The 25,450-nt window shown below is 36.7% G+C and overlaps 4 protein-coding genes across 4 annotated transcripts; 2 read left to right on the plus strand and 2 right to left on the minus strand.

Moving 5' to 3' along the window:
* The first annotated feature begins 1,401 nt into the window (after positions 1-1,401).
* On the plus strand, positions 1,402-10,052 carry LOC102600292 (protein transport protein SEC16B homolog). The gene is made up of 13 exons (XM_006358284.2): positions 1,402-3,625; positions 3,723-4,043; positions 5,145-5,273; positions 5,357-5,479; positions 5,624-5,791; positions 6,719-6,844; positions 6,951-7,085; positions 7,233-7,360; positions 7,437-7,545; positions 7,619-7,909; positions 8,005-8,154; positions 8,255-8,556; positions 9,157-10,052. Exons 1-13 carry the CDS (start codon positions 1,748-1,750, stop codon positions 9,662-9,664), a joined length of 4,368 nt encoding a protein of 1,455 aa, XP_006358346.1. The 5' UTR covers positions 1,402-1,747; the 3' UTR covers positions 9,665-10,052.
* Positions 10,053-10,212: 160 nt separating this feature from the next.
* On the minus strand, positions 10,213-10,971 carry LOC102590346 (Werner Syndrome-like exonuclease). The gene has a single exon (XM_006358338.1). The coding sequence runs from the start codon at positions 10,969-10,971 to the stop codon at positions 10,213-10,215; it is 759 nt and encodes a 252-aa protein (XP_006358400.1).
* Positions 10,972-13,280: 2,309 nt separating this feature from the next.
* Positions 13,281-14,054, plus strand: LOC102590692 (Werner Syndrome-like exonuclease). Its single transcript, XM_006358339.2, has one exon. The coding sequence runs from the start codon at positions 13,281-13,283 to the stop codon at positions 13,980-13,982; it is 702 nt and encodes a 233-aa protein (XP_006358401.1). The 3' UTR covers positions 13,983-14,054.
* A 174-nt stretch (positions 14,055-14,228) lies between these two features.
* Positions 14,229-23,184, minus strand: LOC102600624 (protein transport protein SEC16B homolog). The gene is made up of 13 exons (XM_006358285.2): positions 20,869-23,184; positions 20,450-20,770; positions 19,180-19,308; positions 18,973-19,095; positions 18,712-18,879; positions 17,628-17,753; positions 17,388-17,522; positions 17,107-17,234; positions 16,923-17,031; positions 16,543-16,845; positions 16,297-16,446; positions 15,910-16,211; positions 14,229-15,108 (listed from the first exon to the last, which is right to left on the minus strand). The coding sequence occupies exons 1-13, from the start codon at positions 22,780-22,782 to the stop codon at positions 14,601-14,603; spliced, it is 4,416 nt and encodes a 1,471-aa protein (XP_006358347.1). The 5' UTR covers positions 22,783-23,184; the 3' UTR covers positions 14,229-14,600.
* Positions 23,185-25,450: the final 2,266 nt, after the last annotated feature.

The raw sequence follows: 25,450 nt of genomic DNA on the forward strand, positions 1-25,450 counted from the left end.
GTGTTGTCTTTCGCACAACACCTTCAGAACGAAAGATGACACAAATCAGTCCCAACCATCGTCGCCAGAATTTGACACGATGACTTAAAATTTCTTACCAATGCTCTGATACCATGTCAGAAATATATGGGGAAAATATTATTGAATTGTGTATCTAAATTGTTACATTGAGACCCTATTTATAGACAATACATTGAAATCCTTTTCTAACTAGGATTCCTATTCCTATTCTTCTTCCTATTCTAAGTAGGAATATATATACATATTTCTATTCTAACATTAACAAAGCAAGGAATCAGGTCATTCATATATACTTAGGCTTGAGCTCATTAACTAGGTCCAATTTTTCTCCATTTGTTACACCTCCCCATTTTCAGCATTAATATGCTCAGCTAGCCTGATATTCTCTACTTCTTTTCCGTCTGTCTATTTATCACCTTCTGATGCACACAACTCTTAAGAGCTATGGCCTATGAAAGCATCATCACATTAATTAAACCGTGTTGAGCTTGTTTAGTTACAAGTTAGTACAGTCAAGAGCTCAGCTGTGAATATTCAACTAAAGCAATTCCCCCATATTTAGCTGAAATCTTGTGCCAAATGATCCAAGTATCTGATATTTCGTCTTGCCTTCTTACTGTATATCATTATTCTGTATGTAAAGGTCAAGTCAATAGATAAATTGATGTGATTTTCGTGAACTTGTTATAGAATGAATGGAATTGTTCAGCTAAATGACGTCTTGAGAAATGTCATGTTCGTGTTCTTGAGGTGTTGGATCGTTCTGTACACTCGAAAGTCACTTCATTGAACTTGAACTCTACCATATATCATTCAAGTGATAAATGGAAGAATCCAATTTCCTTCGATCTTATTTGCCTTACATCGGGCGTAAGAGCAAGGAAGTGTCAATGTCCAATCCCCCAGATGAGCCTTCTGTCTGATTCTATCAAAATAATAAGTACACTACTAATTTTGAATGCAAGTGTTGAAAATGTGGACATTATTTTCCTATTTCATCATCTTAGCTAGCCAAAGTCGGAGTCAAGATTTGAACTTTATGGTTTTAAATTTAATTTGTGTAGTCGGACTCTTAATTAGGTACCGACTTAAGGGGTGCAATGTATAATGAATGATGCACCCCTTTTTGACTTTATGAAAGAATAAACAATATTCAACTCCGATGGTGCCTTAAAAATAGTGTTGGATGATTAGATAATTGTAGAGTTTTGACTTCCATGTAATACTTTAATATTTGTTGTTCCTGAAACTAATAATGCAGGGTGCTGCAAACTGTAAAATGCCTTTTTTAGACCAAAAATGAAGGTTGCCTGCACGTTTCTTTGTCTGGTACATGTTATAGCAGCTGCATATATATATATATATATATATATATAGAAAAAATATATATTCGGCAGAGAAATTTGCTTCTTCGATCTGTAAGTTAATTACTTCATGCATTAATTTTCGGTTTGTTTATACAATTCTGATGTGTTGAATACAATCGAACAATATCCCAATTTTCGACGATTTTTTGGGTTTGATTTTGGTGGTGTTGAGATCCGGCGAAAAACTTAAGATCTTGCCGGTTTTGTGCTTCAATTCAATTCAATGCAGAAGTTGTTGTTTTTCTGCAATTAATTGAAGTTTTGAGGTCCGATCTGGTACTTGTTAGCTCGATTTTGGAGTTTGATTTAGCGGAATTTTGTTAGGATTAATTAGGGTTAGGATTGTATTGAGTAGTTAGATGGCTTCGAATCCTCCATTTCTAGTGGAGGATCAGACGGATGAGGATTTTTTTGATAAATTGGTTAATGATGATGATGATGATGTTGGTTTTAAGGTAACTACATCGTCAACGGGTTTGGGTGCGGGTGCAAGCTCGGTGTATGTTGATGGAAATGAAACTGATGAGGTTAAAGCCTTTGCTGATCTCAGTATAAGTGATGATGTCGATAGTGGAGTTGAAACTGGGAAGAAGGAAGGGGAGAAAGTAGATAAAAGTGATGATAGCAATGCTAAACCGGGTTTGGTAGTAGAGGGGAATGGAGAGAAGAGTAGTGGTTCTTTAGTGTCATTGACTTCTGTGGGGTCAGACGGTTTACTTGATGAGTCCAGCAATGGTAATTTGGAGACTGAGGTAACTGATGGTAAGACGGAGAATCACGCCAGTGGATCGAGCAATTCGGGTGTGAAGGAAGTTGGATGGAGTGCTTTCCATGCTGATCCAGTTACAAATGATGCTTCTGGGTTCGGATCCTACATGGACTTTTTCAGTGAATTGGGCAATAAAAACGGTGATGCAACGGGAAATGTTGGTGAGAATGGGTCAACTGTTTCGCCAGCGGAACAGGTTCATGACAAAAAACAAGTTCATGAAACAGCGTATTTGGAGAATACTAGTTCGTTAACACAGGGTCAAGATAGTTGCGCCCATGATGCTACCACAGAACAAGTTGCAGATGGACAGGATCTAAATAGTAGTCAGTATTGGGAAAATCTTTATCCAGGATGGAAGTATGACGCAAGTACTGGGCAGTGGTATCAGGTTGATAATTATGAATCAGGAGCTAATGTACAAGGGAGTACTGATTCTAGTTTGGTTTCTTATGGAACGTCAGAGGTCTTGTACCAACAGAAAACTGCTCAGTCTGTTTCTGGTAATGCGGCTGAGAGTGGTACAACTGAGAGTGTCACTAATTGGAATCAGGGTTCGCAGGTAAACGGTTCTACTGAGAATGTGACAAACTGGAACCAGGCTAGTGACAATACGAGCGCTGTGACTGACTGGAATCAGGTGTCACTGGCTAGTGATGCAGGTGGTGTCACGGCTGACTGGAATCAAGCCTCACAACTTAACAATGGGTATCCGTCACATATGGTTTTTGATCCTCAGTACCCTGGTTGGTATTATGATACAGTTGCACTTGAATGGCGCTCTTTGGAGAGCTACACACCGTCTGCTCAATCAACTGTTCAAGGTGAGAGCCAGCTGGATCAGAATGGTTTGGCTTCAGTGCAGACTTTCTCTTACAATAATGATCAAAGGAATTACGGTGCATACGGGCACAATGACAATAGTAGATTCCAAGGGTTTAGCAGCAGCGGAGGAGATTACAACTGGTCTGGCACTTTAGGTAATTACAATCAGCATAGCTCAAATATGTCACAAAATGAAAATGCTGCAAAGAGTAACCATATGTCAGAATATAGTGGGAACCAGCAATTAGAGAACCACTACAACCAAGATTTTTCGGCAAGCAGTCATTTTAATAGGCAAATATCTAATCATTATGAGGGAACAGTTCCATACAATGCAAAAGCAATTCAAAATCAAAATGACCAACGATTTCTCCCTGGTGGGGGTTTCAGTCATCAATTTAGTCAGCCAACACTCCAGCATCATGAGCAGAAGCATGCCTCAAATGATTATTATGGGACTCAAACTACAGCCAATTATTCCCAGCAAGCATTTCAGAGCAGCCAGCAGTTTGGTCATGCTCCCACTGCAGGAAGATCATCTGCTGGCCGTCCACCACATGCTTTGGTTACTTTTGGTTTTGGTGGAAAACTGATTGTGATGAAAGATTATAGTTCTTCTGGAAACTCATCCTTTGGAAGTCAGGTTTGTGTCAATTTTTTATATTCTTTGTCTTTCCCCACTGTTTTGGGTTGCAGTACTCTTACTGATGATTGAAAGTATTTGTACATGGTGGGTAAAGAATCCTGTAGGAGGTTCAATATCTTTGCTCAATTTGATGGATGTTGTCTCTGAGAGAGTTGACAGTTCAAGTCTTGCGATGGGGGCATGCGACTATACCCGAGCTCTGTGCCGACAATCTTTCCTTGGCCCACTAGTTGGTGGTAGTCCCAGTATCAAGGAGTTGAATAAATGGATTGATGAGAGGATTTCAAACTCTGAATCTCCTGACATGGATTACAGGAAAGGCGTAAGTTTGAGGTTGCTTCTGTCATTGCTAAAAATAGCATGTCAGTATTATGGGAAACTTCGTTCTCCTTTTGGTACTGAGGCTGTGTTGAAGGTAAGATTTGAAAATTTGTAGGAGTAACATGCCTGTATTTAGTTATTGATTATTTGTTTAACCTTTCAAAACAAACTGTTGGTTTAAATCAAGCTCTGGTCCAACTAAGTACAGTTTTATTCCACTGCCTTTTGTTTTCTGTTTGTGTTGCCTTTTTAGGCATATAAATTCCTTTCACTCCTACTGCCCATTGATATCTCCATCTAACCTGGTCTTGCTTTAGTTGGATTCGAAAACTTATGGTATCAACACATTCCGACTTGTATGGTTTCTTATGTGTCTTACATGTTTTGGGTCTAACATATCCTTTGTAATTTCTATATTTTTATTGTTTGACTTGATCACCTACGGGATTGGTGCATCTCCCCCAAGTTTAAGAAATTCAACTGGCTTCTCTTCCCTAAATGATGAGAGCATTAGGTAGAAAACAAGAAAGAAAATCCAGTATTGAATGTTGACTGCAGTTAAACAAATAAATAGTAGTGGTAGTAATAGCACTGCCCCACATATAATAACCAAGAGAGAAGAAACAATAATTAGGCGCTTGCATCACCATGTGAGCAGAGTTGTGAAGTAGGTTAGATATTGGGCTCTGATATGTCTAGTTTAGTTCCGCTCCATTCTCTATATCACTTTCTATCTCATAGAGTGGGTGGGCTCTGGAGGAATTTGGGGGGATGTGTTTCTTTTTCATTATATTGTGTTCTCTTTGATGATTTTCACTACAGAAATACATGAAGCCTTGAGTCAATTGTCATTTGAAGAAATCTTTTGTTTGAATTAACACCATAGCTTGTGGCACTGTAATACCTTTTACTAACTAGGAAGGAGTATTAATGTTCTAGCTGTTATGATTTATGCTCTTCACAATATTTGGCTAAACTTGGCTAAGTTTGCTAAGCTTTCTTTTTTGTGTTCCCTTTTTACCTTGTCAAAAGAGAGTATGTAAAGGTATGTCTTCCCTTTTTTAATGCATTTTAGATTTTTCATTTTGTACAATCGTCTAGCTTGATAGCGTGAAAAATAACTTGTCTAATTTTATTTTAACCAAAATCAACAAACTTAGTAGCTGTTGCTAATTTGGTTCTGCTACTTTAACAGGAAAGTGATGTTCCAGAAACAGTGGTAGCCAAATTGTTTGCTTCTGTGAAGAGGAACGGGATGCAACTCAATCAATATGGCACTGTTGCCCAGTGCTTGCAGCAATTGCCCTCTGAAGGACAGATGCGGGTAATTCTTGTGCAAATTTCTGTTCTTAGTTGTTATTTTGATTGTTTGCTAGATCAGCCAACCATTCCCGTTACATGCTCTAGACTACGGCTTCTGGGGTTCAAAGTCTTCTAGTATCTGGAAGAAAGAAAGAAGCATTACAATGTGCACAAGAGGGGCAATTGTGGGGACCAGCTCTTGTTCTCGCTGCACAGCTTGGTGATCAGGTTTGTCTAGTTCTTAGTTGCCCTTTAGCATCCAGCCTCTTCTTCCTCCTCCTCTCTCTCTCTCTCTCTTTATGTCTCAATTATACATGTGTGTATATATATATCTTTCTATCAATATATTTTTGATTTCATGCGTAATTGTAGTTCTATGTAGAAACAGTGAAGCAAATGGCACTTCAACAGTTAGTAGCAGGGTCACCTTTGCGGACACTGTGCCTACTAATTGCAGGTCAACCGGCTGATGTCTTTTCTGTAGAATCTACATCTCAAAGTGGCATGCCTGTTGTAAATGCGGTTCAACAGCCTGCACAGGTTTTGTGTTCATAACTTGTTACAAGCAGTTAGTTTCATTAGCTTATTTGCTGCCTTTTCCTCCTTGAACTCATTTTGTAATGATTTGCCCAAGTCCCAGGAATTGAGCCCTTAAAGGGGATCTTGCCATTGACATACTCTTGTATCTTCATTCTATAGAGTAAATAATTTTGATAATCTGTTCTGCAGTTATAACCATAGTATCATAATCATTCTTTAACTTTTAAAGCTTCATCAAAAAGAATTATGAAGATATTTTAGGGCGTACCGAAAGGTTAATAGTGATTGAAAAAGGGAAATGGAGCATAGTTTCGTATTTTTTGATCCTTGGAATTTCAATAAGGCTTCTCTTTTGAAGTCCAAGGACTTTCTGTTTGGTTGGAGATAAGTTAGGTGTGGGGCATTGGGGTTCAAATCTCAGCGCTGACAAGAAAAGAAAAAAAAAGACTACGCAAGTTCTTTCCACCCTCCTCAAGCTAGGCAAACCAAGTTACTTGGTCGGTGGAATAGTCGAAATGTGCGTAAGGTGGACGGCACTGTTATTTAAAAAAAGTTAGGTGTGGGCATTGTTCCGTCAGATGTCCAGAGTTTTGATGATGAATTAGGTGGGGTCATTGTTCTGTCAGATGTGCAGAACCTTAATATACCCATGCAGGATTCAATAGCTACCCTTAACCATGGTGATTGTTTGTGAATGTTATTTTGAAGTCAATCCTTATGTTTTGACATATTGGGCTTGGTTGTTTTATTACGTAACACCATAGATCGTAAGTGGATCACTCTTTCTTTTTCCCGTTTCTTTGGAGGGAGTTATGTCTAGACGTTGAGTTTAAGTCTTTTTCCCCCCTACTTTATTGCTTGTTGATGTTTTAAGATAATACTTTCTTTGGATCATTACCTTATTTTGATTTCTTCTTTTTGTCCTAGTTTGGTGCTAATATCATGCTGGATGACTGGGAAGAGAATTTGGCTGTTATTACTGCAAACAGAACGAAGGATGATGAACTGGTGCTTATTCATCTTGGCGATTGTTTGTGGAAAGAGAGGAGTGATGTATGTCTTATGCCTTGTTTTTTTGTTTATATTACTCTCATTCAGTGGATTGCCTTTGGTTTTGTTGTCTGATTCTTACATACATTTTCTAAAAAAAACGATCTAGATTGTTGCTGCACACATTTGCTATCTGGTGGCCGAAGCAAACTTTGAGCAATATTCAGATACCGCAAGATTGTGTCTTGTGGGTGCAGATCACTTGAAATTCCCCCGAACTTATGCTAGTCCAGAGGCTATTCAGGTGCTGCTGACCTCTAGTTTTTGTGCATTTTTAGTGATATGAAGAAATGTGAAACATCTTGTGCCACAACCAGCATATTCACTCATGTTATGTGCTACTGGTTAACATGGGTTTATCGCTTGACTGATGAAATGCTTGTATGGACAGAGGACTGAGATTTATGAATACTCAAAGGTGCTGGGGAATTCTCAATTTATTCTCCCTCCTTTTCAACCATATAAACTTGTATATGCACACATGCTAGCTGAAATTGGGAAGATATCAGACGCATTAAAGTAAGTATGCCAGTTTTTTTGTTCAGCAAGTTACTTGAGATCCTTTCAGCTGGTTCCTTAACATTTCTAATTATAGGTACTGTCAAGCATTGTCGAAATCACTTAAAACTGGCCGAACCCCTGAGACTGAAACACTGAGACAGTTAGTGTCGTCTCTTGAGGAAAGGATTAAAACTCACCAACAGGTACCTCTCTATCCTCTCATCAATGTTGGATGATTGTCTCAGAGATAATTATTGTGGAATTTTCTGCATACAGGGAGGGTTCTCCACAAATTTGGCTCCTGCAAAATTGGTTGGTAAATTGCTGAACCTTTTTGATACCACGGCTCATCGTGTTGTTGGGGGCTTACCACCGCCGATGCCAACAAATGGCAGTTCCCAAGGGAATGGGCCTAGAGTCTCAAGTAGTCAATCAACCATGGCAATGTCATCACTGATCCCCTCATCGTCTGTGGAGCCAATAAGTGAATGGGCAGCTGATAGCGGTAGAATGACAATGCACAATAGAAGTGTTTCAGAGCCTGACATTGGAAGAACTCCAAGACAGGTGTCTTATCCTGTTTCTTTGTAAATATTACGTTGACTGTATCTATCCTGTCTGGTTTGAAAAGAGGAGTTTGTTATGAATTTGTGTTGGATCAGGTTGACTCATCAAAGGAAGCAAGCTCAAGTAACACAGGAAGCAATGCATCAGGAGCTGGAGGGACATCAAGGTTTCGTCGCTTTAGCTTTGGCTCCCAGCTTCTCCAGAAAACTGTTGGATTAGTCCTCAAACCCCGTCAAGGCCGTCAGGTAGATTATTTTTGTTTTTTCTCATCTTCGTCATTTCCTAGATTGCAGTCTTCACAAAATTTGAAGTTGACACTTGTTTCCTTGTCTTGATCACCTGTAGGCAAAATTGGGTGATTCGAATAAATTTTATTATGATGAAAACCTTAAAAGATGGGTAGAGGAAGGAGCAGCACTTCCTGCTGCGGAACCTCCCCTTGCACCCCCACCAACCGCTGCGGCTTTCCAGAATGGAGCACTAGATTATAATGTGAAGAGTGTATTAAAAAGTGAAAGTTCTATATGCAACAATGGGTTTCCGGAAATGAGGAGTCCAACTTCTGCTGATAATGGTGCGGGAATCCCACCTCTTCCGCCTACCTCCAACCAATTCTCAGCTCGTGGTCGTATGGGTGTCCGGTCAAGGCAAGTGATTTTGGCATTATAATTATTTCAGATGATATGATTTGACCAGTAGACCTATAAAAAATGGACTAATAGAGACCTAATATGGTTAGTGACATCTTTGGACAAGCTATGCTATAAGTTATCACCCATCTGATTGAACCTTTTGGGTTGGCTTAAGCGAAACAGCCCTTGTTTACTTGGTTGGTCCGATTCTGAAAGAGGATTTTAAATTGGTGAGAGTAAATACTTGATAAGCTCCTTTGCGTCAAACTAACAAGTTTTAGTGTGAACACATGTACCTGATAAGACACTGATCCCAAAAAATAAAACTATCAAACATTATTTCTTTCCTCCATTAGTTATGGTGGCTCCATGATAAAATTGAGTTGACTGGCTCTTTAACATAAGAATCAATCCTTATCACTGAAAGTGATGCTGAAGCAATGATTTCAAAGGTTTGAACATACTTCTATTACTACTACATATGACCATGTACAAGGGCTTTAATCTAGAAAATTTGTTGATAGGTCATTGAAAGATTTTAAGTGCGTGTGATGCTCTCTCCTCTATAACTCAAAATAGAGAAACCTGACTGGCTTCTCTTCCTTCTTTTGGCAGGTACGTTGACACGTTCAACAAAGGTGGTGGTAACCCAACAAATCTATTCCAGTCGCCTTCTGTTCCTTCCATAAAGCCTGCTACTGCTGGCAATGCCAAGTTTTTTGTTCCCGCCCCGATGTCCCCTGTTGAAGAGACAGGGAACAGTACTTCCAATGAGCAAGAAACTTCAAGTAATAGTGAGAGTGATTCATTTTCTGCTGTTAATGGATCGATCCATTTCCCTGCACCAACATCAAGCGCTGCGCCTATGCAAAGATTTGCAAGCATGGACAACCTCTCCAATAAAGGAGCAGTTGCTAGCTCTCTATCAGCCAACTCTCGGCGAACTGCATCATGGAGTGGCAGCTTTCCTGATGCTTTTTCCCCAAATAAATCTGAAATAAAACCACCGGGCTCTAGATTGAGTATGCCTCCGTCTTCATTCATGCCCAGTGATGCTAATTCGATGCATTCCTCAACGAATGGCGGCAGTTTCAGTGATGACCTTCATGAAGTAGACCTGTGACGCAACAAGATGTATATACCAAGTTTTGCTCGTCGTCATGGTATCCTGCTCGGAATCTCTTCACTTTGGTGGTAAGCAGTGAAGTGTGGTCAGTGAAGATGGAAAAGCCTTTCCTGTTGTCTTCTCACACCACAATATACCCCGCCTTTTCTCTTCTTTCTTATTTAGCTACTTTTTGTAAGATCAGTTGTATGTTGAAAGCAAATGGTTATTTAGCTGTAGGGATATAGGTTTTTATTATTTCTTTTATCCCTCTTAACACCTGCTGTTAATTGTTATTATAAACACAAGGGAAGTGGTTTCGAGAAACATTGTACAGTTGAAATATTCATTCATTGATGAAAGGAACTCTCATTTGATAAAAATTTGAATTGAAGTTATGGAAAAAGACTGATCCAAGTTTTAACAAAATAATATGTTTCTCATATTGGTATTTTACTTATTTATATAACTAAAAGTGAATGCTTAGACAAAAGAAATTGTTCTTGTCATAAAATATATAAACTGCTACTATTACAATTGTTCCAAAATAAAAAAAAATCTAAATATCACATTCTTTCTGGTATTAATTTCAGACTCAAAACAGAGCAAGTGTATGAAACATTCCTCGAGTATCTATCTTGCAGCAACAACAATGGCTGTTGATAATGACAATTCAAATATTGCCTCATAACAACACGAGGGTGAGGGCAGCTCTCTCTTTCTCTCTTCCACACTAAATTAAACAAATTCTTAGCAATCTCAAACGACATAAAAGCATCAATAGCAGCATATTCAATTTGTTCATACACCAATTCCTCAGCATCCCATTTACTCAATGTCACGTTCTTTGGCTTCTCCATCACTTTCCCAAGCACCTCTTTTGCCATTCTCTTCAATCCCATCTTCCCATATACTTGCTCTCCGTAAATCGATAATGCCAATAGATTCAAATCCACAGTATTCGCCACAAACAAGTTATGATCGCGAAGCAATTTCTCCGCGTCTCCTTTAACCCCGACCCCAACAAATTTGACATTGGGATCTCCAAGGAAGTTGGCGAGGAATGCTGGAAGGCCGTCTCTGTGGAGGAGTTGGAAGAGTAAGCAACGGCGTCCTACACAAAGCTGGAGAAGAGCGACAGGGTGATTTTCCTCTGGCTTGAAACAGGGCAGCCACTCGATATCAAGCCCAACTAAAAGCTTATGGAGTCTCCGGCGATGGAGATGCACAGTTTCCAGAATCCAATCATTAACAACGACAGCAGTGTTGGTCACAATCACTTGGATTTCATCACCATAGAATTCGACTCCGTAGATTTTCGCCATTGGAAATAACAAGTAGTAATAGAAGTAATACTATAGAGTAAATAGAACTCCAATATATAGAGAACAGTTTCCTAGTTAACATTGGATTGGGAAAAAGAGATCCTAAAAAAGTAACCTCTTTTTGGCAAGTTTCTTAATTTGTAAAACGCGCAATTAAAAATAAAGTTTAACTTAAATGGAAAAGTTTCTTTTTCTTTTTTTTTTAGATTTAAGCTATATAAATATTATTTTAAGATTATAATTTTAGGTTATCTGACATGATAGACATGACCGTTTCAACAAGTTTGGGGTCTAAAGCCAAACTTTTTAACCCTTATATACAATTACTTATTATCTGTATTAATAGTTTGTATACAATACAAAAATTTTTATATAATATGTTACTTGTATGAATTCAATTTGTATAATATATTAAAAAAACAACGAAATATTCAAACGGAAATTAGCATAGCAAATGAAATTATAGCTATGAAGCGTAATTAGACAAATTGTAGCTAAGGAGCGTTATTAAGTTTCATCACTTAGCTATTTATGTAATTTCCTCTATTTTTTTAGTTGTCATATATAAATTGAATAATTCTAACATACTTAATGTAATCCTAAAAATTGACATTTATAAACTATAGGATTACATTGAGTATGTTATAATTATTCAATTTATATATGTTAACTGTAAAGAAATAAGACAATCTCTATGATGTTTGGCTTTAGGTCCCCAAACTTGTTGTGGAGTCTCCAGCGATGGACATGCACGGTTTTCACAAATTATGGAGTTTTTATTTTTAAATGAAAAAATACGACTTGAGAAATCCAAATTGCATGTACAAACAAAATTTCAATTTCAAAACATGATTTATAATCATGTCCAAGACATCTTAGTAGCTCAGTTGGTTGGTTACATAAACTAACACCTTGTTGTTGAGAGTTCAATTTTCCATCTTATAATCTCTTTCCAGTTGGGAGGCCGCTAATAACCAATGAATAACAAGTTTAATCTCTATGTTCATGACTGAGTTAGTAAGATTCTAAAACTCTTGTTGGTGAATTGAACAAGTTCTTTAAAATTTTGGAGAAAAAATGATATTAAAGTTTGAATTTTTTCTAGCTAAGTTTAAGTTAATAATATCCAATCAAGTCATTTGTCTTTTTTAAAAGATGAGAACTAATTACCCATGGTTAATTAAAGTTTAAATCACAAGTAAATTGGGCTAATTTAAAGGTGGGTTATTTCACTAAGAAAACAAAGGGAAAACTTACATAAATATATTATATTAAAAAAATATTTATCATTTATAGTACTAACATTTTTTTTCACTTAGACACTTATAAATACATTTATAATACAATTCTAATACATATTGCAAAGAACAATTTATAAACACATATAATGCAAGTTCTATTGATAGATAATAAATTACCACACATTTGAATACACTTTTAATACATTTGTTAATTTCTTAACAAGCAAGCATAATAGATTTTAAAACACTTATAATATATCTATATTGCATGCACAATTCACTTTTAATATGTTGTACAAATTTATCATAGTATTGCTATAAATGACACTTAACTCAATACAGTTTGAATTATTATCAATTTACTTATGCATGTTCAACGCACGAACACACTTCATTTTAGTTTAATCGATAATTTGCTCATGAAATTTTTAATTTTAATTATAAAATTTCTATATTTGTAAACTACGTAAAAAGTACTATAAGTTACAATAATTGACTATTCAAAATATTTTGAAATATCTTGTTTAAAATAAATGTAACATCATTAATGTCTTTTTAATATCTAAAACACTATTTATTTTAAACAAAATTAAAAGATTCAAATACACTTATTTTGCAAAAAATATATATATCACAACTTAAATTATTTTTAAAAATCATATAAAAATGGATTGACTCCAACTTTTATCTGTATCATATAAATTAAAATAGAAAGAGTAATATATATTGGATTCGTGCTAGCACGAGTCTTGTATCTGGTAAGGAGATAAGTGTTTACCTTTTTAAAGTATAAATGCATATCCAAAATCAAGTCAAAATACTAATACCGTGTAAATATAACATTTTAGGAAACTTTTCTTTTAACATTTTAGGAAACTCGATTGAAGGAAAAAAAAACAATTAGGAAACTCGGTTTAAGGAAATAAATTAGGAAATTCGGTTTAAGGAAAAAAATTTAGGAAATTTTTGGAGTGTCTAAACTGTTATATATATGCGTCAATTCATGAATGAATTATTTCACAAAAATTACTTTGAGAGTCAAAACTTTTTTTATTTTCAGTTTTTGTTATGGCAGAAATCTATGTTGTTCCTTTCTACAGTGACCAAATTGAAGTGACTGTTACGAAGAATGCTGTGGTTGTTAATGATTGGATTCTGGAAACCCTTCATCTTCGGAAATCCAATAAACTTATTGTTGGACTTGATATCGAGTGGCTGCCCTGTTTTAAGCCAGAGGAAAATCACCCAGTTGCTCTTCTCCAGCTCTGTGTAGGACGGCGTTGCTTACTATTCCAACTTCTCCACAGAAACGGCCTTCCAGCATTCCTCGCCAAGTTCCTTGGAGATCCGAATGTCAAGTTTGTTGGAGTCGGGGTTAAAGGAGACGCGGAGAAATTGCTTCGCGATCATAAGCTGTTTGTGGCGAATACTGTGGATTTGAATCGATTGGCATTATCGGTTTACGGAGAGCAAGTGTATGGGAAGATGGGATTGAAGAGAATGGCGAAAGAGGTGCTTGGGAAAGTGATGGAGAAGCCAAAGAATGTGACATTGAGTAAATGGGATGCAGAGGAATTGGTGTATGAACAAGTTGAATATGCTGCTATTGATGCTTTTATGTCGTTTAAGATCGGCAGAAATTTGCTTAATTTAGTGTGGAAGAGAGAAAGAGAGAGCCGCCCTCTCCCTCGTCTGCAATATTTGAATTGTCATTATCAACCGCCATTGTTGCTGCTGCAAGGCATGTTTCAAACATTTGCTCTGTTTTGAGTCTGAAAATATACTTGAAAGAAAGTGATATTTAGATAGTATTTGTTTCTTCTTTTTTGGAACAATTGTAATAGTAGCAGTTCATATTTTTTATGAGAAGCGTTTGCAACAATTTCTTTTGTCTAAGCATACACTTTTAGTTATATAAATATAATACTGATCAATATAATTATAATACCAATATGAGAAACATATTATTTTGTTAAAACTTTGGATCAGTCTTTTTCCAGAAGAGTATAACTTCAATTCAAATTTTTATCAAATGAGAGTTCCTTTCCTCAATGAATGAATATTTCAACTGTACAATGTATCTCTAGACGACTTTGCTTGTGTTTATAATAACAAGTTTCTGAAACAGCAGGTGTTAAGAGGGATAAAAGAAATAAAAACCTATATCCCTACATCTAAATAACCATTTGCTTTCAACATACAACTGATCTTACAAAAAGTAGCTAAACAAAAAAAGAGAATAGGGGGGGTATATTTGTGGTGTGAGAAGACAGGAAAGGATTTTCCATCTTCATTGACCGCACACTTCACTGTTTACCACCAAAGTGAAGAGATTCCGAGCAGGATACCATGACGACGAGCAAAACTTGGTATATACATCTTGTTGCGTCACAGGTCTACTTCATGAAGGTCATCACTGAGACTGCCGCCATTCGTTGAGGAATGCATCGAATTAACATCACTAGGCATGAATGACGACGGAGGCATACTCAATCTAGAGCCCAGTGGTTTTATTTCAGCTTTATTTGGGGAAAAAGCATCGGGAAAGCTGCCACTCCATGATGCAGTTCGCCGGGAGTTAGCTGATAGAGAGCTAGCAACAGCTCCTTTATTGGAGAGGTTGTCCATGCTTGCAAATCTTTGGATAGGCACAGCGCTCGATGTTGGTGCAGGAAAATGGGTCGATCCATTAACAGCAGAAACTGAATCACTCTCGCTATTACTTGAAGTTTCTTGCTCATTGGAAGTACTGTTCCCTGTCTCTTCAACAGGGGACATCGGGGCGGGAACAAAAAACTTGGCATTGCCAGCAGTAGCAGGCTTTATGGAAGGAACAGAAGGTGACTGGAATAGATTAGTTGGGTTACCACCACCTTTATTGAACGTGTCGACATACCTGCCAAAAGAAGGAAAAGAAGCCAGTCAGCTTTTACCATTGAGTTATAGAAGAGAGCACCACATGCACTTGTAGCCTTTCGGTGACCCTATTCTTTGTACCCAAATAATTTTTCTGAATGAAAGCCCTAGTACATGATCAGATGAAGTACTAAATTAGGTTTGAAACCATTGCTTCTGCATCACTTTCAGTGATGGATCATTTTGTACGTTGTTAAACGAGCCTGTAAATCAAATTTGATCCTAGAGCCACCATTACTAATAGACAAAAGTGATAAATGCTTGATAATATTTTTTGGATCAGTGTCTCATCAGGTTGATGTGCAACACAACATACCCTGTGTAATCCCACAAAGTGGGATCTGGGGAAGGTAGAGTGTACTTTTCTCCGACCTTGGAGGTAGAGATGCTGCTTCTGATAGACCCTCCCGCTCAAGGAAAAACAGTTCAAAGCAGTTTGGAAAAAGAAATAACGGAAGTGAAGAAGCCATGGCAAAATACTATAAAAAGCATGACAATCAGGTAGGTTCATACACTAAAAATTGTTAGTTTGACGCATAGGAGCTTATCAAGTATTACTCTCACCAATTTAAAATACTCTCTCAGGACCGGACCAACTAAGTAAACAATGGCTATTTTGCCTAAGCCACCAAAAGGTTCAATCAGGTAGGGAGGATTACTCTTATAGCAGTCCAAAGATATCACTGGCCATACTAGGTCTCTACTGGTACACTTTTATTTTTATTGGTCTACTCGTCCAACCATTTCATATGTAAATAATTAACACACAAAAATCACTTGCCTTGAACGAACACCCATACGACCACGAGCAGAGAATTGGTTGGAGGTAGGTGGAAGAGGTGGAATTCCAGCACCATTATCAGAAGAAGTTGGACTCTTCATTTCCGGAAATCCATTGTTGCATATAGGACTTTCACTTTTCAATACACTTTTCACATTATAATCGGGCGCTCCATTCTGGAAAGCAGGAACGGTTGGTGGAGGTGCAAGGGGTGGTTCTGCAGCAGGATGTTCAGCGCCTTCCTCTACCCATCTTTTAAGTTTTTCATCATAATAAAATTTATTCGAATCACCCAATTTTGCCTACAAGGAAACAAGCGTCAACATCAAATTTTGTGAGGACTACAATCTAGAAAACGACAAAGATGAGAGAAAAATCAATATCTACCTGACGGCCTTGACGGGGTTTGAGTACTAATCCAACAGTTTTCTGGAGAAGCTGGGAGCCAAAGCCAAAGCGACGTAAGCGTGATATCCCTCCAGCTCCTGATGCATTGCTTCCTGTGTTAATTGAGCTTGCGTCCTTTGATGAGTCAACCTGATCCAACACAAATTCACAACAAACTTCTCTTTTCAAGCCAGATTAGATAGATACAGTCCAATGTAATTTTTACAGAAAAACAGGATAAGACACCTGTCTTGGAGTTCTCCCAATGTCAGGCTCTGAAACACTTCTATTGTGCATCGTCATTCTACTGCTATCAGCTGCCCATTCACTACTTGGCTCTGAGGGGATCAGTGATGACATTGCCATGGTGGATTGACTACTTGAGACTCTAGGCGACACAAACTGATGATGATGTTCATTCCCTTGTGAACTACCACTTGTTGGCATGGGTGGTGGCAAGCCCCCAACAACACGATGAGCCGTGCTATCAAAAAGGTTCAGCAATTTACCAACCAATTTTGCAGGAGCCAAATTTGTGGAGAACCCTCCCTGTATGCAGAAAGTTCCACCATAAGTATCTCTGAGACAATCATCCAACATAGATGAGTGAGAGGATAAAGAGGTACCTGTTGGTGAGTTTTAATCCTTTCCTCAAGAGATGACACTAACTGTCTCAGTGTTTCCGTCTCAGGGGTTCGGCCAGTTTTAAGTGATTTCGACAATGCTTGACAGTACCTAAATTTAAAAATACTAAGGAACCAGCTGAAAGGATGTCACGTAACATGCTGAACAAAAAACTTGTATACTTACTTTAATGCGTCTGATATCCTCCCAACTTCAGCTAGCATGTGTGCGTACACAAGTTTATATGGTTGAAAAGGAGGGAGAATAAATTGAGAATTCCCCAGCACCTTTGAGTATTCATAAATCTCTGTCCTCTGTCGATACAAGCATTTGATCAGTCAAGCGATGAACCCGTGTTAACCAGTAGCACATACAGTTACATGAGTGAATATGCTGACTGTGGCACAAGATGTTTCACATTTCTTCACATGACTAGAAAATGCACAAAAACTAGAAATAAGCAGCACCTGAATAGCCTCTGGACTAGCATAAGTTCGGGGGGATTTCAAGTGATCTGCACCCACAAGACACAATCTTGCGGTATCTGAATATTGTTCAAAGTTTGCTTCAGCCACTAGATAGCAAATGTGTGCAGCAACAATCTAGGTCAATTTTTTTAGAAAATGTATGTAAGAAGCAGACAACAAGATCAAAGGCAATCCACTGAATGAGAGTAATATAAAAGAAAAACAAGGCATAAGACATACATCACTCCTCTCTTTCCACAAACAATCACCAAGATGAATAAGCACCAGTTCATCATCCTTCGTTCTGTTTGCAGTTATCACAGCCAAATTCTCTTCCCAGTCATCCAGCATGACATTGGCACCAAACTAGGATAAACAGAAGAAATCAAAATAAGGTAAAAATACAAAGAAAGTATTAGCCTTAAATCTTTAAAAAGCAATCAACTAGGGAAGAAAACAACAAAAGTCTCTAACATTTAAAAAAAAAAATTGAACAGCAGAAAGTCAATATCTAGACATAACTCCCTCCAAAGAAACAGGAAAACAAGAGAAAGTGATCCACTTACAATCTATGGTGTTACCTAATAAAACGAAAATCACAACGTCAAAACATAACAAGACGGACCTCGAATGAAATTCACAAACAATCATAACGGTTAAGGGTAGCTAGTAAATCATGTGTGGGTATATTAAGGTTCTGCACATCTGACAGAACAATGCCCCCACCCAACTCATCATCAAAGCTCTGCACGTCTTACAGAACAATGGCCAAACCTAAATTTTTTTAAAAATCACGGTGGGCACCTTGACTATTCCACCGGGTACTCCCACCAGCATAGGTAACGAGGAACTCGGTCTGCCAATGCTTAGGTGGATAGGAACAAGTTCCCTTTTCTCCTTTTTGTGTCTGCTAAGATTTGCACCACAATGCCCACACCTAACTTATCTCCAACCAATCAGAAGTACTTGGACTTCAAAACAGCAGCCTTATAGAAATTCCAGGGATCAAAATATACATAGCTATGCTCCATGTCCCCTTTCTTTTTATCACAATTAACCTTTCAGTACGCGCTAAAATGTCTTCTGAGCTCTTATTGTTGAAGCTTTAAAAGTCAAAGAACGATTATGATACTATGTTTATAAATGCATAAAAATGATAATACTCTATAGAATGAAGATACAAGAGCATGTCAATGGAAAGATCCCCTTTAAAGGCTCAGTTCCGGGGGATTAGGCAATCATTAAAAAAATGAGTTCAAGGGGGAAAAGGCAGCAAAGAAGCTAATGATTACTAACTGCTTGTAACAAGTTATGAACACAAAACCTGTGCAGGCTGTTGAACCGCATTTACAACAGGCATGCCACTTTGAGCTCTAGAATCTAGAGAAAAGACATCAGCCGGTTGACCAGCAATTAGTAGGCACAGTGTCCGCAAAGGTGACCCTGCTACTAACTGTCGAAGTGCCATTTGCTTCACCGTTTCTACATAGAACTGCAATTACGCATGAAATCAAAATTAAATTAAGAGAAGAACGAGCGGAGGAGGAAGAGGATGGGATAAAGGACTACGGAGAACCAAACAAACCTGATCACCGAGTTGTGCAGCGAGAATAAGAGCTGGCCCCCACAACTGCCCCTCTTGTGCACATTGTAATGCTTCTTTCTTTCTTCCAGATACTAGAAGACTTTGAACCTCAGCAGCTGTCGCCTTGAAGCATATAACGAAAAGGGTTGGCTGATTTAGCAAACAATTAAAATAGCAACTAAGAACAGAAAGTTGTTTAATAATTACCTGCATCTGTCCTTCAGAAGGCAATTGCTGCAAGCACTGGGCGAGAGAGCCATATTGATTGACTTGCATCCCATTCCTCTTCACAGATGCAAACAATTTGGCTATCGCCGTTTCTGGAACATCACTTTCCTGTTCAAGTAGCAGAACAAAATTAGCAACAGCTACTGAGATTGTTGATTTTGGTGAAAATAAAATTAGACAGGAGCTACTTTTCATGCTATCAGGCTATAGATGGTCGTTCAAGATGAAATTTTTTAAATGCATTAAAGAAAGGAAGATATTCTTTCGCGTAATTTCTTTTGACAAGGTAAAAATAACCGTGAAGAACATAAGTATGTCAAAATTATTATAACAACTAGAACTTCAATACTTTTTCCTAGTTATTATAAGGTATTACAATACCAAAATCTATGGTGTTAATTCTAGCAAAAGATCTCTTCAAAAGATGATGAACTCAAGACTTCATGTACTTGTGAAAATCATCAAAGAGAACACAATATAAGGAAAAAGAAACACGTCCCAAAAAACCTCCAGCCACGCTTTAAGATAGACAGTAATGTAGAGAATGGAACCAAACTTAAGTAGACTTTTCAGTGCCCAATATCTGACCTACTTCACAACTCTGCTCACGTGGTGATGCAAGCACCTAATCATGGTTTCTTCTTGGTTATTATATGTGGAGCAAGGCTATTAATACCACTATTATTAATTTGTTTTACTGTAGTCAACATCCATTACTGGATTTTCTTTCTTGTTTCCTACCTAATGCTCAGATCATATAGGGAAGAGAAGCCAGCTAAATTTCTTAAGCTTGGGAGAGATGCACCCATCATATAGGTGATCAAGTCAAATAATCCAAAATATAGAGAACAGTCTATCTAAAAAGCCAAAGGTATGTTAGACCCAAAACATGTAAGACACATGAAAAGCTATAAAAGTCAGACTGTGCTGATACCATGAAGTTTTCAAAATCCAATGAACTTTGACCAGTAAAAGCATTTATCAAGTCTTTCAGTTGATAAAGGTGACATCTAATTCTATAAACCCAACTAAAGCAAGTCTAGGATAGATGGAGATATCAAAATGCATTAGAAGTGAAAGGAGTTAATATGCCTATACAGGCAACACAAACAGAAAACAATAAGATGGAATAAACTTTACTTAGTTGCACAAGAGCTTGATTTCAACCACCAGTTTGTTTTGAAAGGTTAGAACAAACAGTCAATAACTAAATACATGCATGTTATTCCTACAAATTTTCAAATCTTACCTTCAACGCAGCATCGGTACCAAAAGGAGAACGGAGTTTCCCATAATATTGACATGCTATTTTTAGCAATGACAGAAGTAACCTCAAAACTTCGCCTTTCCTGTAATCCGAGTCGGGAGATTCAGAGTTTGCAATTCTCTCATCAATCCATTTATTCAACTCCTTGATACTGGGACTTCCACCAACTAGTGGACCAGGGAATGATTGTTGGCACAAAGCTCGGGTATAGTCACATGCCCCCACCACAAGACTTGAATTGTCAAATCTCTCAGAGACAACATCCATCAAACTGAGCACAGATATTGAACCTCCTACAGGATTCTTTACCCACCATGCACAGATACTTTCAATCATTAGTAAGAGTACTGCGACCTAAAATGTCAGGGAAAGACAAAAAAGGAAACAACTTTAACACAAACCTGACTTCCAAAGGATGAGTTCCCAAAAGAACTATGATCTTTCATCACAATCAGTTTTCCACCAAAACCAAAAGAGACCAAAGCATGTGGTGGACGGCCAGCAGATGATTTTCCTGCAGTGGGAGCATGAGCAAACTGCTGGCTACTCTGAAATGCTTGCTGTGAATAATTGGCTGTGGTCTGAGTCCCATAGTAATCACTTGAGGCATGCTTCTGTTCATGTTGCTGGAGTGTTGGCTGACTGAATTGCTGACCCAAACCCCCACCAGAAAAAAAACGTTGGTCATTTTGACTTTGAGTTGTGTTTGCATTGTATGGAACTGTTCCCTCATAATGATTAGAGATTTGTCTATTAACATGGCTGCTTGCAGAAAAATCATGGTTGTAGTTGTTCTCTAATTGTTGGTTCCCCCTATATTCTGACACAGTGTTACTTTTTGCAATATTTTCATTTTGCGATATATTTGAGCTATGCTGATTCTGATTGTAATTACCAAAAGAGCCAGACCAGTTGTAATCTCCTCCACCGCTGCTAAACTCTTGGAATCTACTATTGTCATTGTGCCCGTATGCACCATAATTCCTTTGATCACTATTGTGAGAGGAAGTCTGCACTGAAGCCAAACCACTCTGATCCAGTTGGCTCTCACCTTGAACAGTTGATTGAGCAGACGATGTGTAGCTCTCCAGAGTGCGCCATTCAAGTGCAATTGTATCATAATACCAACCAGGGTACTGTGGATCAAACACCATATGCGACGGATACCCATTGTTAAGTTGTGAGGCCTGATTCCAGTCAGTTGTGACAACACCTGCATCACTAGCCAGTGTCGCCTGATTCCAGTCAGTCACAGTCCCCCTATGGTCACTCGCCTGCATAGCCTGATTCCAGTTTGCCAGATTCTCAGTAGCATCATTTACCTGCGAAACCTGATTCCAATTAGTGACACTCTCAGTCGTACCACTCTCAGCTGCATTGCCAGATACAGACTGAGCAGTTTTCTGTAGGTACGAGACCTCTGGCGTTCCATCAGAAACTGACCAATCAGAAACCAAATTAGAATCAGTACTTCCTTGTACATTAGCTCCTGATTCATAACTATCAACCTGATACCATTGCCCGGTATTTGTGTCATACTTCCATCCTGGATAAAGATTTTCCCAATACTGGCTACTATTTAGATCCTGTCCATCTGCAACTTGTTCTGTGGTAGCATCATGGGCGTAGCAATCTTGACCCTGTGTTAAGGAGCTAGTATTCTCCAGATGCACTGTTTCATGATTTTGTTTTGTGTCATGAACCTGTTCAGCTGGCGAAACAGTTGACCCCTTATTCACATTCTCACCGACATTTCCCGTTGCATCACCGCTATTATCTCCCAATTCACTGAAAAAGTCCATGTAGGATCCAAACCCAGAAGCATCATTTGTACCTGGATCAGCGTGAAAAGCACTCCATCCAACTTCCTTCACACCCGAATTGCTCGATCCACTGGTCTGATTCTCTGTCATACCATCAATTACCTCAGTCTCCAAATTACCATTGCTGGGTTCGAGTAAACCATCTGACATCCCAGAAGTCAATGACACTAAAGAACCACTACTGTTCTCTCTATTCCCCTCAACTACCAAACCCGGTTTAGCAATGCTATCAGCACCTTTATCTACTTTCTCCCCTTCCTTCTTCCCAGTTTCAACTCCACTATCGACATCATCACTTATACTGAAATCAGCAAAGGCTTTAACCTCATCAGATTCATTTCCATCAACATACACCGAGCTCGCACCCGCACCCAAAACCGTTGACGATGTAGTTACCTTAAAACCAACATCATCATCATCATCATTAACCAATTTATCAAAAAAATCCTCATCCGTCTGATCCTCCACTAAAAATGGAGGATTCGAAGCCATCTAACTACTCAATAAAATCCTAACCCTAATACTAACACAATTCCGCTCAATCAAACTCCAAAATCGAGCTAACAGTATCAGATCGGACCTCAAAACTTCAATTAATTGCAGAAAAACAACAACTTCTGCATTGAATTGAAGCACGAAACCGGCAAGATCTAATTTTTTTCGCCGGATCTCAACAACACCAAAATCAAACCCAAAAATATCGCCGAAAATTGAAAATTTGTCGATTGAATTCAACGCATCAGAATTGTAAAATCAAACCGAAAATTAATGCATGAAGTAATTAACTAACGGATCGAAGAAGCAAAATTCTCTGACGATATATATATATACTTGTTCTTCTATATAGAAAACAAATGAGAAAGCTCTCGTTTTCCTCTTTTGGTCCCAAACTCTCAAAATATTTATACTTACTATTTATATTTTTGCTATAATTATATCTTATATTTTTAGTTTTCAATCCCGTGTTTGACATTCGTATGAAAACTTAATTAAATTTGAATATGCGGAAAAAAAATTCATGTTGGAGATAAATGTATATCATATCTTGTTTATTTCATTTATATACGTATTTTTTATTTTCACACTTTGATCGACTCAACTTTTAAAATTATATGTGTCCTTGTTTATATTTATGCCATAGCTAGTGTTTTATTTTTAAAATTTTAAAATTATGTTTAATATTCATGTTGAGTTGATTAAATCCAAATTCGGAAAAGAAAGTCTTATGTTGAAGGTATTCACTTGTATATCTTGCTTGTTTCATTTTTCTATTTTGCATATGCTATTATTATAATTACACAACTTAATTGTTTTTTGTTATGATTTTTTTCTTAAATATTTTTATTCTAGTCTTTATTTGTTATAAAATAAAAATACATTTCATTTCATTCGGAAACAGGTAAACTTTTTTCATAAGAATCGTAATAGATAAACAATTATAAGTATATGTAAAAAGAAAAAACAAGATAAATTATTAGACAGATATATATAAATTAATTTTATAGGAAAGATATATATTCCTGATATAGAATGATCATATATAAAAAAAAATATTATACTTCAATCTGAATTTCGAACTGAATATAAATTGAAATTAGATTTTCGTGGAGCATAATCAATATCGTTCCGAGTAAAATATAAAACGATAAATAAAATAATAATAGAAAAAATATTATAGATATCTCCACATGTGCTTAAGTCGTTCAAACCTCTTCTTGTCTTAAACACTTTATAATTTTACTCTACTCAATTTAGTTCCAATTGAGACTAAAATTACAACATTATATATGATTTATTGCTTTAAATTATAATAGAAAGTTGCATTTTTTTATCTTAAACGATCACATGCCTCTATCTTAAATTATTTATTGTGTTTTTTCACATGCCTCTTACAAATATTAATTAGGAGGAAATTTTGATTATTTTACTTTATTTGTGTCTTAGGATATAATTTATTTTCATTAAATATTTACTCTATTATGTGTTTGTAGTCTTTAAGTACATTTACTATTAAGGATATAAATTAAAAAATTGATCAATTTTGTCCTAATTGTTTAAATAGTAAATAGTTTAAAAATTTACTCTTAAAACAACTATTTTAAAAATTAGAACGGATAATTTAATACGAAGAAATTACTTATATCTAATGTTAAAATCAATATATATTGTACATAATCCTCTAATAGTGTCATGTATTTTTGCTTAGATATTTAAATGCTAAAATTAACTTTATTAATTTGAAGTTAGCCTTCTACTCCATTTGTCCAACAATAGATGTCTACTATTAACTTGTTTACTTTTTAAGAAACTATAAATAGAAAAATAATTTTACAACCTTCATTCACTTTTACTTGTCACTTTTTCCTAAAATAGTTTTTTTTTTTAATTGACACTTTTGGCATATCAAGAAAAGACAATAGTCAATAAGTAATATTATTCCATATTTACCCTCGGTGTTAAATACTCTTTCTTCAAATTATTTTTCAAGACATAATACTAAACATCATTTAATAGAGATAGTTTGGTAAAATATCTATATCAATAAACATTTTCTTAATGATTGTATCAAGTCAAAATGTGCCAAGTAAAAGCGAAAAGAGAGAGTAATAAATACAATGTCTTGAAAAATTTAATAGAAAAATGACTATAATTAATGATAAGGGTAAATTAAGAACTAAATGTAAAATTAATTCTTAATTTCATAAAGAGGACAAGTATTATTAGATATTCTAAAATAGTATAACGAACGAAGGAGTATATGGATAAATATTTACCCTATTTTACTTCATTATTTTTTGAAAACTTATGTCCATAGGCTCTACTTATCAAATTTAGTACCATGTACTATTCAATTAACCACATCATATAATTGAAACAAGGAAATCATTAATACATAATTATTTTATATTTTTATTATATAATTAATTATATATATATATATATATATATATATATATGCAATTAATGAGAGTGACAATGAAGTGGGGTAAAATGTTTGACTTGTTGCCAACTTGCCCAGCAATTTAATACCCCTTTAATCTATGGGCCTCTAAAAAATTATGTGATGTAGTGTATTTGACTCTTTATTAGGAACACTTTTTAATATAGAGATGCATTTAAAAAATCACAAACTAAAAACACACAAAAATTTATTACAAGA

This window comes from Solanum tuberosum, unplaced genomic scaffold, assembly GCF_000226075.1.
Source record: "Solanum tuberosum cultivar DM 1-3 516 R44 unplaced genomic scaffold, SolTub_3.0 scf00273, whole genome shotgun sequence".
In the NCBI taxonomy this organism is placed as follows: domain Eukaryota; kingdom Viridiplantae; phylum Streptophyta; class Magnoliopsida; order Solanales; family Solanaceae; genus Solanum; species Solanum tuberosum.

Excerpts from the sequence above, each read along its gene's own strand:
- LOC102600292 (XM_006358284.2), top strand. The coding sequence starts at position 1,748 with ATGGCTTCGAATCCTCCATTTCTAGTGGAGGATCAGACGGATGAGGAT. Across the intron at positions 3,626-3,722 it reads ACTCATCCTTTGGAAGTCAG|AATCCTGTAGGAGGTTCAAT; the intron begins GTTTGTGTCAAT and ends TGGTGGGTAAAG. Across the intron at positions 5,480-5,623 it reads CTGCACAGCTTGGTGATCAG|TTCTATGTAGAAACAGTGAA; the intron begins GTTTGTCTAGTT and ends GCGTAATTGTAG.
- LOC102590346 (XM_006358338.1), bottom strand. The coding sequence starts at position 10,971 with ATGGCGAAAATCTACGGAGTCGAATTCTATGGTGATGAAATCCAAGTG.
- LOC102590692 (XM_006358339.2), top strand. The coding sequence starts at position 13,281 with ATGGCAGAAATCTATGTTGTTCCTTTCTACAGTGACCAAATTGAAGTG.
- LOC102600624 (XM_006358285.2), bottom strand. The coding sequence starts at position 22,782 with ATGGCTTCGAATCCTCCATTTTTAGTGGAGGATCAGACGGATGAGGAT. Across the intron at positions 17,523-17,627 it reads TGTGGAAAGAGAGGAGTGAT|ATTGTTGCTGCACACATTTG; the intron begins GTATGTCTTATG and ends AAATTGACCTAG. Across the intron at positions 16,846-16,922 it reads GGATTAAAACTCACCAACAG|GGAGGGTTCTCCACAAATTT; the intron begins GTACCTCTTTAT and ends TTCTGCATACAG.